The following is an 18915-nucleotide window of genomic DNA, read 5'->3' as shown; positions in this document are numbered from 1 at the left end:
CCACCTCCTCAATAACCATACAGCCCCATCCCCTTAGCCGTGCTGTGTTTGGTTGGGGGAGACGTACGGTGGAGGGTGGGCTGGGGCGGAGGCCCTCTGCGGCAGACCAACCCACAACGGCCGCACACGCAGAGGCAAAGTATGGCCTCAGCATCTCTCTACCAGCTGTAATTACTTCACTACTGTGCCACGTCGCAGGCAGAGGCAATTTCCCTAATGCACAGCCCACCCCACCCGCCCCAGCTTTCGCATTTTGTTTAATGGCCATCAATGTGCACCGCCCTCACCCACACACAATGACTCAAGGGTTATAAAGACGCGAGCGGGTGCCCGGCGCGTTAAACTTTTGAACCGTCGTCCAATACACTAAGAGGAGCTTCTCTCTCCTTGCTCTGCCATCCTCTCACACTCTCCCCCCTCTCTAGCCTACATCCCTCTAGCTCTCTCCCATAGCATCTTGGATTTATGATCCTGGCCTGGCAGATGCTCAGGGATATATTGATCCTGACCAGAGAGACCCATTTCATTTGGCGTGAAGAGCGCTCCTCCTCAGTAGTCTTTACTGATGCCATCAAATCTGTGTGGCTTGGCTGGAGTTATGTGGCCAGGTGCCAGTCTATGAATGTCACAGTGAAAGGGGTACCATGAGACCATTACACATACAACATCTACCTAGCTACTCCTTTAAAGGTGTTGTCCTTCGTGTTACTCCTATCATCAGAGATAGAAGATGGGGAGATCACGAGTGAGATAAAAAGACAATGCAATTATCTTTTTGACGTTTGCTTCTCTTGTTAGGATTAAAACTCGGAAAGTGAAACTAGTTAAAGTCTTAACTGTCCTCCTGGGATATAGACTCCTGGTATTGGCGATGGGGTATTGGCCAGCCCAGTCCCTATAGTCTACCCATGTGACAAAAGGGGATTCAGTTCCCTGCTCTGACCACATCAGGGAGGGACTCCAATTACCACTGAGAGCTTTCAATTCCCTATGTGTCAAAACATGGGACTCACACTCTTCATGCGAGGGGGGTGGGGGGTGCTCTTCAGAAAATGAAAACAGTCACTCCTCCCATCCCATCCCACCCGACCCCACTCCACCACTCCTCATTTTCACCCCTTATTCTACTATTTAGTTCAATTGAATTGTTGGTTTAAGAAGATCTGCTAATGGTTTCCATTTTCATTAGTACACATGCCTTAAGCTCTTTTCCCCTCCACTTTCTTTGGGGTCAAGAGTTAAGTCTGTCAGTCTCACCAAGTGAGGAAGTGTAAGTGTTCAGATTGACCTTGCATTGAAATGCATTAAACTAATAGTTCAGCTATAACTCCGACATTCCAATTGTTTTTATCATACTCAGGGTATTCCAAATGAAACCAAATAAAATTGCATGACTGGGTTTTACTGATCCAGTCTTTCACAAACAGTATCCATGATCGTCTGTGTTGAAATATACCTGAAAAGCCAAATGCCTGTTTTTGTTTGTGGCTGTGGCACACAAACAGGCATGTGCTTTATGTGGATTCATCAAGTCAGTCATTCAGTGGGAAGAGTGGATAAAATGTTCCAAGCAGTGTTTGTGTTGCGGCACATATTGTCATTTGACTAATGAAATGTTTCTGCCCCCTACTGATGTAAACATGAAATAGCAGACAGACTTAAATTAGGTCAGTACGAACCAGGCCACTCCAACCTTGTTCCTGGAGAGCTACCGTCCTGTAGGTTTTCGCTCCATCTCTAATCTAGTGCGCCTGATTCTAGTAATTAGCCGCTTGAAAAAATGAATGAGGTTAGTTACAACTGGGGTTCGAGTAGAAAAACTATAGGAGGGCAGTGCTCCAGGAACAGGGTTGGAGAGCCTTGGACAGAAGCTGAAGAATACTTTTGTTGGTGGTCATTTCTCAGAGGTAAAATAAAGCATATTTCCTCCTCTCATTGAAAGTATTGTGACGTGAGATGATCACATCATTTGTATTTTGTCATAAATACCTGTCTTTATCTTTTGGGTCATTCTTGAATTACGGTGGCATTTACGCCTCTTGCTTTGCAACCATGAAAAACCCTGTACAATGACATACACATTATAAACAAAGACATGTACAATGAGTTGTTGATCAATAAGTCCTTTTATACTGCAAAACTGTATCTTTATGCATTGTATAAAGTACTAAGGTCAAGCACATTGGCTTGTCCCAGTAGTGAATAGTGTTGCAGTGTTTTGGGGATTTCAGATCTTATGCAAGAAAGTAAACAAGCATTTATTTTTTTATTTAACCTTTATTTAGGTAGGCAAGTCAGTTAAGAACAAATTCTAATTTACAATGACGGCCTACCCCGGCCAAACCAAGACAACGCTGGCCAATCGTGCCACTTTATTGTTACTACATGATTCCATATGTGTCATTTCATAGTTTTGATGTCTTCACTATTATTCTACAATGTGGGGGAAAAAAGAAACCCTTGAATGAGTAGGTGTCCAAACTTTTGACTGGTACTGTGTGTGTGTGTGTGTGTGTGTGTGTGTGTGTGTGGTGCATTCCGAAAGTATTCAGACCGCTTTCGTTTTTCCACATTTTGTTACTTTACAGCCTTATTCTAAAATGAATTAAATAAAACATTTTCCTCATCAATCTACACACAATACCCCATAATGACAAAGTTAAAAAAGGTTTTTAGAAATGTTTTCAAGTGTATTAAAAATAAAAAATAAGTATTCAGACCCTTTGCTATGAAACTCACAATTGAGCATTCTGTTTCCATTGATTTATCCTTTAAATGTTTACAACTTGATTGGAAAGGCACACACCTGTCTATATAAGGTCCCACAGTTGACAGTGAAGGTCAGAGGAAAAACCAAACCATGAGGTCGAAGAAATTGTCTGTAGAGCTCCGAGACAGGATTGTGTCGAGGCACAGATCACAGTGGCCTCCATCATTCTTAAATGGAAGAAGTTTAGAACCACCAAAACTCTTCCTAGAGCTGGCAGCCCAGCCAAACTGAGCAATCGGGTAGAGTGGCCTTGGTCAGGCAGGTGAACAAGAACCTGATGGTCACTCTGACAGAGCTCCAGAGTTCCTCTGTGGAGATGGGAGAACCTTCCAGCAGGACAACCATCTCTGCAGCACTCCACCAATCAGGCCTTCATGGTAGTGGCCAGATGGAAGCCTCTCCTCAGTAAAAGGTACATGACAGCCCGCTTGGAGTTTGCCTAAAGGACTCTGACCATGAGAAACAAGATTCTCTGGTCTGATGAAACCAATATTGAACTGTTTGGCCTGGCAACATCCCTACAGTGGAAGGGACTGGGAGACTAGTCAGGATCGAGGGAATGAGGTACGGAGCAAAGTACAGAGAGATCCTTGATGAAAACCTGTGCCAGAGTACTCAAGACCTCAGACTGGGGCGAAGGTTTACCTTCAGTCAGTCTCTGACTGTCCTTGAAATTATTTTATACCAATAAAATTGCTCAGGGATATACATTTCGTTTCAGAAGTAATACAAAAATTCTTAAGAATATGTAACAATTATTGGCACCCCTAGTGATTTTATAAATAAAATCAAACAAAATAAAATCGGCATTAATATTCTACTATTTTAAGTTCCTCTCAGCTTAAAGGCCCATGAACTGAAATTCTGAAACTGGAAGACAATGCCCACCATTTGCCTCATGCAGCGCTAGACATCTCCTTCGCATAGGCTGTTTATTGTGGCCTGTGGAATGTTGTCCCACTACTCTTCAATGGCTGTGAAAAGTTTCTGGATATTGGCGAGAACTGGAACATGCTGTCGTACACGTTGATCCAGGGCATTCCAAACATGTTCAATGGGTGATATGTCTGAGTGTGCAGGTCATGGAAGAACTGGGACATTTTCAGCTTCCAGGAATTGTGTACATATCCTTGCTACATGGGACCATGCATGATCATAATGAAACATGAGGTGATGGTGACAGATGAATGGCATGACAATGGGCCTCAGTATCTCATCACGGTATCTCTGTGTATTCAAACTCCCACACGACGCCACACACGCTTTCTGCCATCTACCCGGTACAGTTGAAACCAGGATACTTCTGTGGAGAGCACACTTCTACAGCGTGCCAGTGGTCATCAAAGGTGAGCATTTGCCCACTGATGTCTGTTATGATGCAGAAATGCAGTCAGGTCAAGACCCTGCTGAAGACGACGAGCATGCAGATGCGCTTCCGAGACTGTTTGCACAATCAAAGAATTTCTGCACAAACTGTCTCATCATATGTCTGGGTGGCTGGTCTCTGATCCCACAGCTGTAGAAACCGGATATGGAGGTCTGGGTTGGCGTGGTTGTGAGGCCGGTTGGACGTACTGCCAAATTCTCTAAAATGAAGTTGGAGGCGATTTATGATATTGAAATGAACATTAAATTCTCTGACAGCAGCTCTAGTGGACATTCCTGCATTCAGCATGCCAAGTGAATGCTCCCTCAACACTTGAGACATCTGTGGCATTGGGTTGTGTGACACAACTGCACATTTTAGAGGGACCTTTTTTGGTCCCGAGCACATGGTGCACCTGATTATGCTGTTTAATAAACTTCTTGATATGCCACGCCTATCAGGTGGATGTACTATCTTGGCAAAGGAGAAATGCTCACTAACAGGAATGTAAACATTTGTGCACAAAATTTGAGAGAAAGAAGCTTATGTGAATATGTAAAACGTTTATTTCAGCGCTATGAAACATGGGACCAACCCTTTACATGTTGCAATTCAGTTTAATATATGCAGTAACTTCGGAAAGTATTCAGACCCCTTGACTTTTTCCACATTTTGTGGAAACATCTCAAGCTGTCAGGTTGGATGGGGTGCGTTGCTGCACAGTTATTTTCAGGTCTCTCCAGAGATGTTCGATCGGGTTCAAGTCCGAACTCGGACTGGGCCACTCAAGGACATTGAGAGACTCCTGCGTTATCTTGGCTGTGTGCTTAGGATCGTTGTCCTGTTGGAAGGTGAACCTTTGCCCGAGTCTGAGGTCCTGAGCGCTCTGGAGCAGGTTTTCATCAAGGATCTCTCTGTACTTTGCTCCGTTCATCTTTACCTCAATCCTGACTAGTCTCCCAGTCCTGCCAATGAAAAACATCCCCACAGCATGATGCTGCCACCACCATGCTTCAGCATAGGGATGGTGCCAGGTTTCCTCCAGACGTGACGCTTGGCATTCAGGCCAAAGAGTTCAATATTGGTTTCATCAGACCAGAGAATCTTGTTTATTATGGTCTGAGAGTCTTTAGGTGCCTTTCGCAAACTCCAAGCGGGCTGTCATGTGCCTTTTACTGAGGAGTGGCTTCCATCTAGTCACTCTACCTTAAAGGCCTGATTGGTGGAGTGCTGCAGAGATGGTTGTCCTTCTGGAAGGTTCTCCCATCTCCACAGAGGAACTCTAGAGCTCTTTCAGAGTGACAATCGGGTTCTTGGTCGCCTCCATGACTAAGACACTTCTCCCCAGATTGCTCAGTTTGGCCGGGCTGGCAGCTCTAGGAAGAGTATTGGTGGTTCCAAACTTCTTCCATTTAATAATGATGGAGGCCACTGTGTTCTTTGGGACCTTCAAATCTGCAGAAATATTTTGGTACACTTACCTAGATCTCATGGCTTGGTTGATGCTCTGTCATGCACTGTCAACCGTGGGACCTTATCTAGACAGTTGTGTGCCTTTCCAAATCATGTCCAATCAATTGAATTTACCACAGTTGGACTCCAATCAAGTTGTAGAAACATATCAAGGACGATCAATGGAAACAGGATGCACCTGAGTTCAATTTTGAGTCTCATAGCAAAGGGTCTGAATACAAGTTTGGACACACCTACTCATTCCAGTGTTTTTCTTTATTTTTACTATTTTCTGCATTGTAAAACAATAGTGAAGACATAAAAACTATGAAATAACACATGGAATCATGTAGTAAGCAAAAAAGTGTTAAACAAATCAAAATATATCATTCAAAGTAGCCACCCTTTGCCTTGATGACAGCTTTGCACATTCTTGGCATTCTCTCATCCAACTTCATGGGGTAGTCACTTGGAATGCATTTTAATTAACAGATGTGCTTTGTAAATTTGTAGAAATGTTTTTCTTTCCTTAATGCGTTTGAGCCAATCAGTTGTGTTGTGACAAGGTAGGGGCGGTATACAGAAGATGGCCCAATTTGGTAAAATACCAAGTCCATATTATGGCAAGAACAGCTGAAATAAGCCAAGAGAAACGACAGTCCATCATTACTTTAAGACATGGTTACTTTGAAGAATCTCAAAGATAAAAGATATTTGATTTGTTTAACACTTATGGTTACTGCATGATTCAATATGTGTTATTTCCTAGTTTTGATGTCTTTAGTATTATACAATGTAGAAAATAGTAAAAATAAAGAAAAACCCTTTAATGGTTAGGTGTGTCCAAACTTTTGACTGGTACTGTATGTAAATAAGGTATTTAAAAAATATATTATATAAATGTGCTAAAATTTCTAACCCCATAGTGACAAAGCGAAAACACAGGTTATGTTGGTTGGTTGCTAAGGATATCTATATTTTTTTTAATCCATTTTAGAATAAGGCTGTAACGTAACAAAATCTGACAAGTCAAGGGGCCTGAGTACTTTCTGACAGCAATGTTTTAGTGCCTAAAAATAAGGGGATAAATGAATGTAAAAACAACATATAGTAATCTCTCAGATATAGGACAGACATTTCAGAACAAACTTCCTTTTGATAGTTTTTTGGACTATATGTTGTTCCATGTAGTGAATCTGTTATTCAATGTGTTTCTATTGGCTAATAGCAGTAATACCAAATTCAACGTTTCATCCCCCCCAAAAAATATACCTTTTAAGTGGTCTTAAAATCGTAAATCAGATAGCTAAGGATCTTTGGTATGACCATATTAAACCAACTCCCTTCCCCAGCTTACACTCTAGAGGGTTTTTATCAAAATCCACAAAGAAATGGTTAATAGACCACAAAATCAACATTTTGCAATGGCCATCTCAGTCTCCGGACTTGAACTCAATTAAAAACCGGTGGTTTTAATTAAAGAGGGCAATCCATAAGAGAAGATGAAGGATATCAAGTATCTGGAAATATTCTGAATGAAGGAATGGTCTAAGATCCCTCCCAATGTATTCTCCAATTTCATATAACATTTTTGTACTTATTTAATACAGTATTTTTTTCTCAACTTTTAGCAAAGGTACCAATAATTATAGACCTGACTGTACATCTCTGCTTACACTTGAACCAGCTGCGTTGAAAAGCAAACCTGTAAGCAAAGCTGCAACGATATTCATAAAATAGAGGGGCTAATAATAGCTGAAGGGATGGTCATAAACATGAAACCCTGCAAGCAAATTATTACCTCCCCATGTACAAAAACTATTTATGGCATCAGCTGGGTTAGTCAGGTCAATATATTTGTGTTAACAGTGAATGACCATCTGGAAAATAGTTTTTTTTTTCTCATGACATAACTCCTCATTGGGGGATCTACTGTTAGGCAATACCAAAGGTTCTCATGCCTTATTGCTTACATGTTTTTCATGTTACCATTGTATACACCCCAACAACATTTTCTGAATGTTCCTTATGGAAGGACACATCTTTTGATTATTTCAAATTCCTCAGGCCTACTCATTTTGAGAGAGGGCAATGCATGTAACCTTTTATGCTTTTGTCATAGAGAGAAGTTTTGTCCGGTCAGGGTTAACTGGATACAATATTGTATTTATCTGATAAGTTGAGGTGAGAGACTGGTTTTATACTTACCCTGGAAATAAGGATATATCAGTGTCAAACTAAGAGATCTGTCAGTGTCCAACATTTTGGCAACGTGGAAATTGAGTAGACCTGCGTTGAGTGAGCGTTATGAACTACATTTCCCATCACTCCGCTGACGTCAGAGGGCTTTGTTCCAAACCACACGGTCGCCATTTTTGTTGAGTATTTTGAGTACATAATTTGCAACCGTACTTGAAATATCTTTCCCTTAGCTTGGCTGGAAAGTACAGGGTCTTATTTCAGAACTTGACAACCAGTTGTTTGAGGTGAGGGTATCTTTATGTTTAACAGCGAAATATAAGCTCATTACATTAAACTTAAAAGCGCAATAAACCATCTTGACGTTAAAGCTAATGTTAGCTACCGAGCAATCAACGTTAGCCAAGGCTGTTCGCTCCGAGAACTGTCAAAGTTGTAGCATGTTAGCTTATTTCGTGTTATTTTCAGCTTGTCTGAAGATAACTCTGATATTGCCATATCTAAACTAACCGATAAACAGTTGTCTAACGTTATATACTTGTTGTGTGCTAACCTTATCGCAGTAAGGGTTTGTTGACATAGCTAGTTAACAGTTAGCTAGCGTTAGTTAACTAACATAACATAAGGAAGTGGTTTCCACTAGTTACCACAGCCACGTAAAATGAATGACAACCACAATTTAGGTTTGTCTTAATTTAATGTTTGCGGTGGGTTTAGGTTTAAAATCAGATTTTAAGAAGATAAATTGTAGAAATAGGCGGGCTTTATGATTCTGTTGTACGACCCAAGTGTTAACGAGTAACGTTTCATGTGTAGATTTAAACAGCATCACACATACCACACGTTTAGCTAGCATCTGTCCTGTATATCAGCCAATCATGGGTTAGCCTACTTCAGCTGTATTAATACATTTTGCTCTGAAGTCGGAAATGAAGTATGTCCACAGTCCAGTCACGTCTGACACGATATGAGACATGACAAGCAGACAGTCAGGCTAGCTTTTCACCAGAGCCATGCCAGGGGAAGCGCGTTCCCTTCATTGCAGCTGGTATGGATTTTACAACCAAGATGTATAGGAATGCATGAGGATAGGCTCTCTAAGCCGTCTTAATTTTTATTGCATAGGCTCACAACCTTTCCTTGTTTGGCAGATGCGGCGTTCCAAGCGCATGCGACACCCTGATGGCTGGGGTGAAGAGTATAGCTATGAGGAGAAGCAGGACATTCGCAAACGGCAGAGGCGCAGTTCCCATAGCAGTGACCGGGAAAAGAGACCGAGGCGGTACCACCACTACAAAACATACGAAAGGTAAATAAGGCACACTGCTCATGTAACATCAACTATTCAAGCTAAGATGAATAATGAATGTCATTGAATCTGTTTAGGGTCAGCATTGTTGAAAATGTTCAGCCAACATTCTTGAAGATGCTGTCATAAAACCTTTATCAGAACATATAACATTTTTATTATGGCAAGGGGAATTCAAATGTAAACACCACTGACTATTAATTGTAAACAGTTATACAATCAATCACAGGAATAGTATTTCTGGATATTAACTGGCATTTTGTTCTATTTACAATTTATATAGGCCTAAAAATGTATATATACTTTTATCTATTTACAATTGCATTGAACAAGTATGCAAGTACAAGTTTGCAGGTTCCACAGCAATCATAAACACAGTATTGACCAATAAATCCTTGGTGTTCTTGTGATCAAGCCCTAAGTAAGTTACAGCTCCATGCCATAACATGACATGCTGGGAGGTGGGATTTACTACTGTAAGATTGTCAGGTGAGGGAATGACCTCCATTCCAGGCATATGTGGAATGTGTGTGAGAGGTTGGAAACCCCTCTTACAGGCATGACTGTGCAGTCCGATCTATAACATGGGTGTCGGTGGAGAGGGGAAAGAGGTCCTTTAGATACTTGGCTGATGCTGCCTACCGGCGCCTGACCGGCCAAGACCCCTGCTGCAAGGGCTGATGAACGGGCTGATGAATAATACCACACGCCTGAGATTACCTTATCAACATCCTTGTTGTATTCTGTATTCGTCCCTTATTCTCATCCTTAGCAAGTGGCCGTTTGTCGAGCCAATGAAGGTGATCAGTCAGAATTTCACTTGCAGTGCATGTGTATGATCACAGTTGTATCCCATCATACAAACCATCAAAACATTGCTGTGATTTTTTTTTTTATCAAGCAATGTCTCCCACTTGATAATGAACATGAACTTGTAGTTTCCAGGTTGAGTGTGTTTTAACTGTAGTCTACCTTGACTACAGGTGTCCCCTTGACTCTAAGAAGCTGGAGCGCAGAGCCCAGGAGCCCAGTGTGGAGCGAGAAAGCCATGGGGCCAAGGAGAGGGATGGGGCCAAGGCTGAGCCGTGTAAGGAGCGGAGGAACAGAGACTGGCACCACTACAGCAAATCCTCCGCACGCAGTGGCCGTAGCCACCAGAGCAGTCGCACACGACACCGCTCCCGCCGTCACAGCCAGGGGCGCTCTGACTCGGTATGATACTCTCCACCTGTCTAACTCTTTCTGTCTGTGGAATTGGGTGATCGCATAGTAGAACAGTAATCATCTATGGTTGATAATTTTGTTATTGGGGTTATTTGAACTTGCATAATTATTCCTAATTGGTCTGGTATTCCAAAACAGTGCTATGCTTTATTATTAAAAAGAATGTTAAACAATCATTTCAATCTTAAGTGATTGGAATGAAAGTTTGGATTAAGATATTAATTTCGGCACAAATATTAGATGCTATGCTTCAATAAAACTCAACCATTGAACCGTGGATGATGTTCTGCTACACTTCTGTTGTATAACTACTCTTATAATTTATTGAAAGAACTTCTATTGTGAGTCATGTCTGAAAATATGTTGCCATGTTTTTCTTCTGTAACACACATTATGGTGGCACCTGTGCGTTTCTCGGGGATGCATTTGAAATTGCTGCTGCCGTGGCCTGGCCTGGGTTTCTGAATGGGCCGAATATCCTCCCCCTCATCAACTTCCTCCCGCTGAATGAATGATTGGCGCATTCTGGCCTGGTTCTGGCGGGTTTATGATGATCATGGTGGTGATGCTGTTGGCCATGAACCCCCCCCCCCCCCCCTCTCCAGAGGAGTCACCGCAGGAAGAGATCCCGAAGTTTTGAGGATGATGAGGAGGGTCACCTGATCTATCACAATGGACTCGTACTAAAAGCAAGATGTATAGAACACAAACCTTTCTTTCTGTAACCCTTTTGTCTGATGTATGTTTGAATTATGTCAGTGTAGGTAGGGTATAGCTTCGGGGCATTGGAATCTTAAGAAATATTGTAAAGCTTTGAGATTTGGAAGATTTTTTTTCTCTATCTGTCTATTAGCAGTAAGGCTAGAGAACTATTATTGTAGTAGTTTCCTAGTAATAGGAGTGAAGTGACAAATGCTATGTAGCCAGAGTGAGTAGCAGTGGTGTAGACAGCTGCTAGTCTAGTTATCTGTTCTTGTGTTGTAGATGCTCTGTTCTGATGTACTAACAGCTTCTCCTTTGCCCCTTTAGATGAGATTGTATCCACTTTAGGAGAAGGGGCATTCGGGAAAGTGGTGGAATGTATTGACAATCGGAAGTAAGTAACATCTTTATTTCTTGTTCAAGCCAACCGAATGGGTTTACACTCATGGCATTATCTTCTCCCTGTCAACCTCTGCTTTTGTAGTGATGACACGAGGGTGGCGCTGAAGATCATTAAGAACATTGATCGTTACCGGGAGGCTGCTATGTCTGAGGTAGAGGTGCTGGAACAGATGAACTCCCTGGACGACGAGAGAACCTTGTGAGCAACCGGGACTAAGGGACACACATTTTAGCCTACAACATTCTTATATACCTCTGACCAGCTGATTGGAGGTGATATACGAACAGGTGGTAATCAATGTTGCGCGTGGCCGTGCACTTCCTCCAGGACTGCCAGGAGATGCAAGAGATTGAACTTCACTGAGTTCGCCCCATTAGTTTGCACTATATAGATCGTTTTTTCTGTGATTGAAACAACATATCAGCCCCTTTTTTTTCAATGCAACAAACCAAAACAAATCTAACTTTGCAAGATTGAGTTTGTGGTTTAGTTGTAGGCAGAGGGGTAGCCGTCGAGCGGTCTTTCGATCACTTGCGAGTGAATGGGCTTTTCAGATCAGAGCACATAGCCATGCGTGTGCACATTTGTTGATATTCTTTGCTAGTTATTAGCCCAGTTATAATTAAGTATAGGTCAGCAATGGGGAATTACTGCTTCCTACAAGAATGCAATATGTAGGCTACAATTCAAGCTGTCTTTGAAAAGCCAGTCTGGTAAAAAAGCTTATGTCTTAATTAAAGGGGCAGTTTTGTTTTTTGACAGGCCTCTAATATGCAAATAAGCCAATAGGCAGAGGGATAGCCTACATTGTCTAATTCATTGTATGGTAATTAATTGTATTTAGTAAAGTGTTTTTATTTTTTTGCATCATACAATGCAATGTAGTCACCTATTTGGCCCATGATGTTACAGACCAAGTAAAAAATCATGAATTAATGTCAAGCCCTTCATGTAAAAACATTTTTTAAAGTCTCATGCAATGTAGGCCTGCATTCAACAGCACATATAGGCTACTGTAGGCTACATCATAGAAATCAAAAGCTATTTCCATGTGAAAATGTTATGGGATTTGCTCCATTGGTTTTGTTGATAGGCCTACATTACGGTCAAAGTGGCTACTGTCTAAAACTGTAAGGGTACTACTGTCTGTGTTCATTGTAAACGTGTACTGAAAGTTGCACAAAATTCTCACAATGTTCAAGTTTCCACTCACAAGACCAACAATTTGCTCACTGTCCCAAAAAAAGAGGGAATATTTGTGTTAATGTGTTTTCTTATTGCCCTCATACAGTGGCTGTGTGCGTATGCTGGACTGGTTCGATTACCATGGCCACATCTGCATTGTGTTTGAGCTTCTGGGTCTCAGCACTTTTGACTTTCTAAAGGAGAACGGCTTCATGCCTTTCACTGTGGACCAGATCAGACACATGGCCTACCAGATCTTCAGAGCTGTGTCCTGTGAGTAAAACTCTGGTGGTGCAAAACTCTGTTCAGGAGGAGTGTATCTTTTTTTCCTGTAGGCCGAATCGTCTCTTGTTGTGATGACTGCTGCTGCCTTCTTGGCCAGGTGTCCCTTGTAAAAGAGACTCCCTGTCTCAATGGGACTTTTCTGGTTAAATGTAAATAGATACAATATACAGCTTGATGTTTTTACAAAAAGCAACATGGAAATGGGAAGTTCTCTTTCTGTATATTAGTTGAACAAGATGTAAATGTAACATTAAGTGTCGTGGAATTTGAATAACCAAATACTAATTATCTTAATTTGAAATCATTGTAACTTGCACGGTGTGCTCTATACCATCAGATGGTGGATAGTTGTTTTCTTTTTGTAAATTGGAATTTAGGAACAAAGGAACGTATCTTAACACCTACACTCATTTTTGTTTTATAGTTCTCCATCGAAATAAACTGACCCATACTGACCTGAAGCCAGAGAACATTCTCTTTGTCAATTCTGACTATGACATGGAATACAATGCCAAAATGGTAAGTTGTCTGACCACTGCAAGTTGAGAGCACACACACACAGACACACACACACACACACACACACACACACACACACACGTTCATTGCTGCTAATCTGCAGCTTTCCTGGTCTAAAAACGTGCAGGGAGACGATTTAGATATTGACAACCTTTATTTAAGCATTTTAAAACACTTCAGTTTTTCCAGTCATGAGTATCATCCAATCCAACTCAATTTATGGATACGATAATGAATACAAGTATGGCCAGATCAGCACATCCCTACCCAGTCAGTAGGTCCAGATCGGCACACCCCTACCCAGTCCCTCCAGTCAGTAGGTTCAGATCGGCACACCCCTACCCAGTCCCTCCAGTCAGTAGGTTCAGATCGGCATACCCCTACCCAGTCCCTCCAGTCAGTAGGTTCAGATCGGCACACCCCTACCCAGTCCCTCCAGTCAGTAGGTTCAGATCGGCACACCCCTACCCAGTCCCTCCAGTCAGTAGGTCCAGATCGGCACACCCCTACCCAGTCCCCTCCAGTCAGTAGGTCCAGATCGGCACACCCCTACCCAGTCCCTCCAGTCAGTAGGTCCAGATCGGCACACCCCTACCCAGTCCCTCCAGTCAGTAGGTTCAGATCGGCACACCCCTACCCAGTCCCTCCAGTCAGTAGGTCCAGATCGGCACACCCCTACCCAGTCCCTCCAGTCAGTAGGTCCAGATCGGCACACCCCTACCCAGTCCCTCCAGTCAGTAGGTTCAGATCGGCACACCCCTACCCAGTCCCTCCAGTCAGTAGGTTCAGATCGGCACACCCCTACCCAGTCCCTCCAGTCAGTAGGTTCAGATCGGCACACCCCTACCCAGTCCCTCCAGTCAGTAGGTTCAGATCGGCACACCCCTACCCAGTCCCTCCAGTCAGTAGGTCCAGATCGGCACACCCCTACCCAGTCCCCTCCAGTCAGTAGGTCCAGATCGGCACACCCCTACCCAGTCCCTCCAGTCAGTAGGTCCAGATCGGCACACCCCTACCCAGTCCCTCCAGTCAGTAGGTTCAGATCGGCACACCCCTACCCAGTCCCTCCAGTCAGTAGGTCCAGATCGGCACACCCCTACCCAGTCCCTCCAGTCAGTAGGTCCAGATCGGCACACCCCTACCCAGTCCCTCCAGTCAGTAGGTTCAGATCGGCACACCCCTACCCAGTCCCTCCAGTCAGTAGGTTCAGATCGGCACACCCCTACCCAGTCCCTCCAGTCAGTAGGTTCAGATCGGCACACCCCTACCCAGTCCCTCCAGTCAGTAGGTTCAGATCGGCACACCCCTACCCAGTCCCCTCCAGTCAGTATGGACCGCTGCAGGAGACAGCGTGTAATAAGTGTCTTGTGTTTTCAAATGCAGAAACGGGATGAGAGAACTTTGAAGACCCTAGATGTGAAAGTGGTGGATTTTGGTAACGCCACCTTTGACCACGAGCATCACACCTCCGTGGTTTCCACCCGCCATTACAGAGCACCGGAGGTCATCCTTGGTAAGTGGCAAGAAACCAATGTGTTGGTGAAAGTGAGGAATGCAAGTCTAAATTGTTGTAATGTTTGTTTTCACAGAGCTGGGGTGGAATCAGTCATGTGATGTGTGGAGTCTGGGCTGCATTCTCCTAGAGTACTATCTTGGGTTAACACTGTTCCAGGTAGGTACAGGAGCAGTAGAGGGAGTTTCTTTCAGCAAAAATATTTGTACTGATACAATTGCCTTCCTGGCATTTTTGTATCCTGGGTGCCAGTCTTTCTGCTTAGGGCTGTGGCGGTCATGAAATTGTCAGCTGGTAACTGTCATGCAAATAACTGCCGGTCTGATGGTAAATTACCGTTAATTAACATAAACATGTTTAACATCTCCGGGCTTCCACACACAGCCTACAAGCCACTGATGTGGAGACTTATAAATCCCACTTAATATAGCCTACACCAACACAATAAATCCATTATTTATTTTGGGCAGGTCTAAAGAAACATTATGGTTTGAAGAAAATGTAGCCACTTTCAGAAGCGTAGAATGGCATATTCTGAGTCGTCCTAATATTAGGCCCTGATCTGGCTCTGCCATATTGCTGTGGGCTGCATTAGTTTATTTAGCAGACAAAATTTGCTTAATTCTTCTGGCATTATTTTATAGTAAGAAGAATATAATTGAACACAGCTTAATAAAATATAAATTATATTTTTCCCAAATTATTTCCGGGGGTGTGCACATGCGGCTGTTCTGTGTTGAGCACTTAACAAAGTGAATTCTCCCCACGAACTGTCTCCGTTAGTACGTTAGTCACATGCGTTATCTGACAGCACTGGCCCGATTTTGACGAAACTCGTGTGAATGATGTATCTTGCCATAGAGATCGGTCATTTACAAAATTACCGATTGGCCCAAGGCACGACCTACATTAATAGTCACACGCGATCTCAGTTGGCCTAAGTCTCTCATTCACAATTTGACGAGCACTTGGTAATATTGTCACCCATCAGACTATTCTCAATTTAATCCGGTCTTTTACATATAGCCTACTAATGTGTGGAAGTATTTTGGATTTAGAATGGCCCACCAAAAAATTAAACATGTCATCCTTAGCCTGCACTCGAATAGCGAATGGCGGTTATGTGCAGTTTTATATATATATATATTTTTTTTTTTATATGCCTGGTAGGCTACACCGGTTGTAAAGCAGATTCATGTGCTTAATTTTAAGACTTGAGCAAAAAATATTGCAGCACGAGGAAAGCTGGGATCCTCTTTTTAAATAGTGGCCAGTCAAATCTGTTTTCACAAGCGATTGCACATGACTGGGCTCATAAGAACCACCCTGTTCCATGGGTCTACAGGCTACGTTTAGTTATTCGGCCACTTTAGTTGTGATTACAAACTTTATCAAAACATATAGGCCTATGAGCTAGGCTATGTGATGCCTGCGACTGCTTTGAAAAAGGTGCAAAAAATATATGCACCGCATCTTGCCTTAGACTGCACACGCTGGGCATCATTCAAAAGTGATCATATTCTCACCCCTTAGACTATTTAGAATAAAATGTAGTCTTTACATGTACTAAATAATGTGTGAAATTAGTTTGAATTGAAAATGTGCAATTATCATGCACCTGTCGGAGCGGGGGAAAAAAGACATGTTATTCGTATGCACATAAATATTGAATGGATGACGCTTTTCCTGCAGTTCATTTTCATGCCAGCCAGGTAGGCTACTCCAGTTGTAAAGCAAAGCAATGTGCTCAATATTAGGAAAGTTGAGAAATAAATCAAGTAGGCTTAGCCTATGGAAAGCTGACGGATCCACTTTTTAATAGAGGCCATCAACTTTAATCACACAATTACATAGCCTATAGAAATGTTGCGCAACATGGGCTTATTATAGGAACACTTATTTCATTCCATGCATCAGCCAGCTATGAGGAGCTGGCTCTGGCTGCGCCACAGGCAACCCTATTTCACTCAAACTGTGAGCGCCAGGGCTCTCATGAAGGGTTTGATTAGATTTTTGATTGCATTTGCATTGACGTCAGCATGATTAGAGGGACAATAGAGTGCTGAGTACCAGGCTATTAGCGACTGGCCGTTAGCAAGTTTGGTAGGCCACTAATTACCATCAGCGGCGGCATAGCGCAGTTTTGGAGAAGCCTAGTTACCTTGACTCAGCGGTCACATAGAATTTGACTGCGGTCATGACTCTTGACTGCTGCTGTAACGGTAACACAGTCACCGTAACAACCTTATTTTAGCCTTCCCTGTAGCTCAGTTGGTAGAGCATGGTGTTTGCAACACCAGGGTTGTGGGTTCGATTCCCACGGGGGGCCAGCACAGGAAAAAAAAAAAATGTATGAGTTGTATGAAATGTATGCATTCACTACTGTAAGTCGCTCTGGATAAGAGCGTCTGCTAAATGACTAAAATGTAAATGTAAAAATGTTATTTCTACTCTCTTACCATCTCCTGGAATTGTCATGCCATGTTTTGGCATGACAATGGAGTAGGCAAAAGCACAAACAGATCTGGGACCAGGCTAAATTTTTTGGGGGACTTTAACTTTGTGAAATTTCAGACGCATGACAGCAAAGAACACCTGGCCATGATGGAGAGAGTTCTGGGGCCCATACCTGTCCACCTACTACAGAAAACCAAGTATGTTTAGTGTTTGTTAATGATTTTTGGTTGATAACCCTGAGTCTCAATTTCAAGATGCAGATTTACATGATCATTGACAAATGGTTGTCAATGTGTAAATGTATGTTTTTAAATTGTCCCCCAGGAAGCGGCGGTATGTGCATCATGACCGGCTGGACTGGGATGAACACAGTTCGTCAGGGAGATATGTGAGGAAGCACTGCAAACCACTCAAGGTAAAACTCAAACACTATTACAGTTACCTGTATGATAAGCACCATGCACATTAGGGACCACAATGGAAGTAAGTCACTGACTTGATTGTACTGTCCCTGTCACGTTTGCCCTTTTGTGAATCAGAAATACCACAATACAATCGCTGGAACAACCTCAATTGATCTGCACACATGAAATGCTGTACAACAACTAGATGCTGTTTCTAATATGTACTGTTTCTCTTGTCCCCTTAGCAATACATGTCCTCCAGGAGCTCAGACCACGAGCAGCTATTTGACCTGATCCACAGTATGATGGAGTATGACGTGTCCAGGAGGCTCACCCTGGAAGAGGCCATCTGGCATCCATTCTTCCACCCGATGAGAAAGGAGAGGAAAAAGTGACCCTGAAGACCACAGCACGCACTACTCTACATTTCTCTACGCCAAGGGAGACTTCTATAGACTGCATCAGTCCGCTATCTATGAGATTATTACCCTTGTTTACATACCGATTGAGTTTACCTGCCTGCTTCCTTCAGATTTAATTTATTTAACTTGTGAATCCGCTTGATCCCTTTTGATTTGTGAATAAATTTGTTTACTATGTTCTCAAAATTGTGTTCCTTCACATTGAACTAACCCTCTTTTTTATATATTTTATATTAATTGATTTGCCATAGAATATTGTCAGCCACATTTGACATCATTGGAAAACATTATTGCTCATTAAAGTTGATTGATTGCTAGACATGTTTTTTTTTTTTTGTCATTTTCAATGCAGCATGGTCAGTAAAACAAACAGTGATAAGAATGGTCTGTTGGTCTACTTGTAGTAGTCATATTTATCCAGTTGATGGCAATACAACATCCCATGACTAGATTCCAGTTCCACTGTGCAAGAGATGGGATTTGAAATAGACAAGTGCACTTTCCTTGATAAGATTAAAATGTATTTGTTGATACAACATTTGAATAAATAACATTGTGTGACATTCCAACCCCCCCCCACACCCCCCAGACACACGCACACTTTTCATTAATGGTTAATTTTATATTTCAATATTTTCTCAAAGTACAGTACATTTTATATAATCCACTAAAATGGTATGTCAAATCAATGAATGCTATTACTTT

General features: G+C 42.4%; 1 protein-coding gene across 3 annotated transcripts; it reads left to right on the top strand.

Annotated features, from left to right (window-relative positions):
• The first annotated feature begins 7938 nt into the window (after window positions 1-7938).
• clk4b (CDC-like kinase 4b) lies at window positions 7939-18527 on the top strand. Of its 3 annotated transcripts, none has more exons than XM_014195919.2 (13): window positions 7939-8074; window positions 8939-9096; window positions 10080-10308; window positions 10926-11016; window positions 11350-11416; window positions 11507-11623; window positions 12717-12883; window positions 13320-13414; window positions 14798-14927; window positions 15004-15086; window positions 17502-17581; window positions 17709-17799; window positions 18034-18527. In XM_014195919.2, exons 2-13 carry the CDS (start codon window positions 8939-8941, stop codon window positions 18181-18183), a joined length of 1458 nt encoding a protein of 485 aa, XP_014051394.1. In that variant the 5' UTR covers window positions 7939-8074; the 3' UTR covers window positions 18184-18527. The 3 variants fall into 3 exon arrangements, with proteins under 3 accessions (XP_014051394.1, XP_014051393.1, XP_014051395.1); XM_014195918.2 differs by lacking the exon at window positions 7939-8074 and adding an exon at window positions 8103-8835; XM_014195920.2 differs by lacking the exons at window positions 7939-8074; window positions 8939-9096; window positions 10926-11016.
• Window positions 18528-18915: the final 388 nt, after the last annotated feature.

Source organism: Salmo salar, chromosome ssa04 (genome assembly GCF_905237065.1).
Source record: "Salmo salar chromosome ssa04, Ssal_v3.1, whole genome shotgun sequence".
Lineage (NCBI taxonomy): Eukaryota > Metazoa > Chordata > Actinopteri > Salmoniformes > Salmonidae > Salmo > Salmo salar.
Note: the sequence above shows the minus strand (reverse complement) of the source record. Positions and strands in the feature narration are given on the sequence as shown.

Coding starts and splice junctions, on each gene's coding strand:
- clk4b (XM_014195918.2), top strand. CDS start 8,755: ATGAGACATGACAAGCAGACAGTCAGGCTAGCTTTTCACCAGAGCCAT. Junction 10,309..10,925: donor GCCAGGGGCGCTCTGACTCG/GTATGATACTCT, acceptor CCCCCTCTCCAG/AGGAGTCACCGCAGGAAGAG. Junction 14,928..15,003: donor AGCACCGGAGGTCATCCTTG/GTAAGTGGCAAG, acceptor TTGTTTTCACAG/AGCTGGGGTGGAATCAGTCA.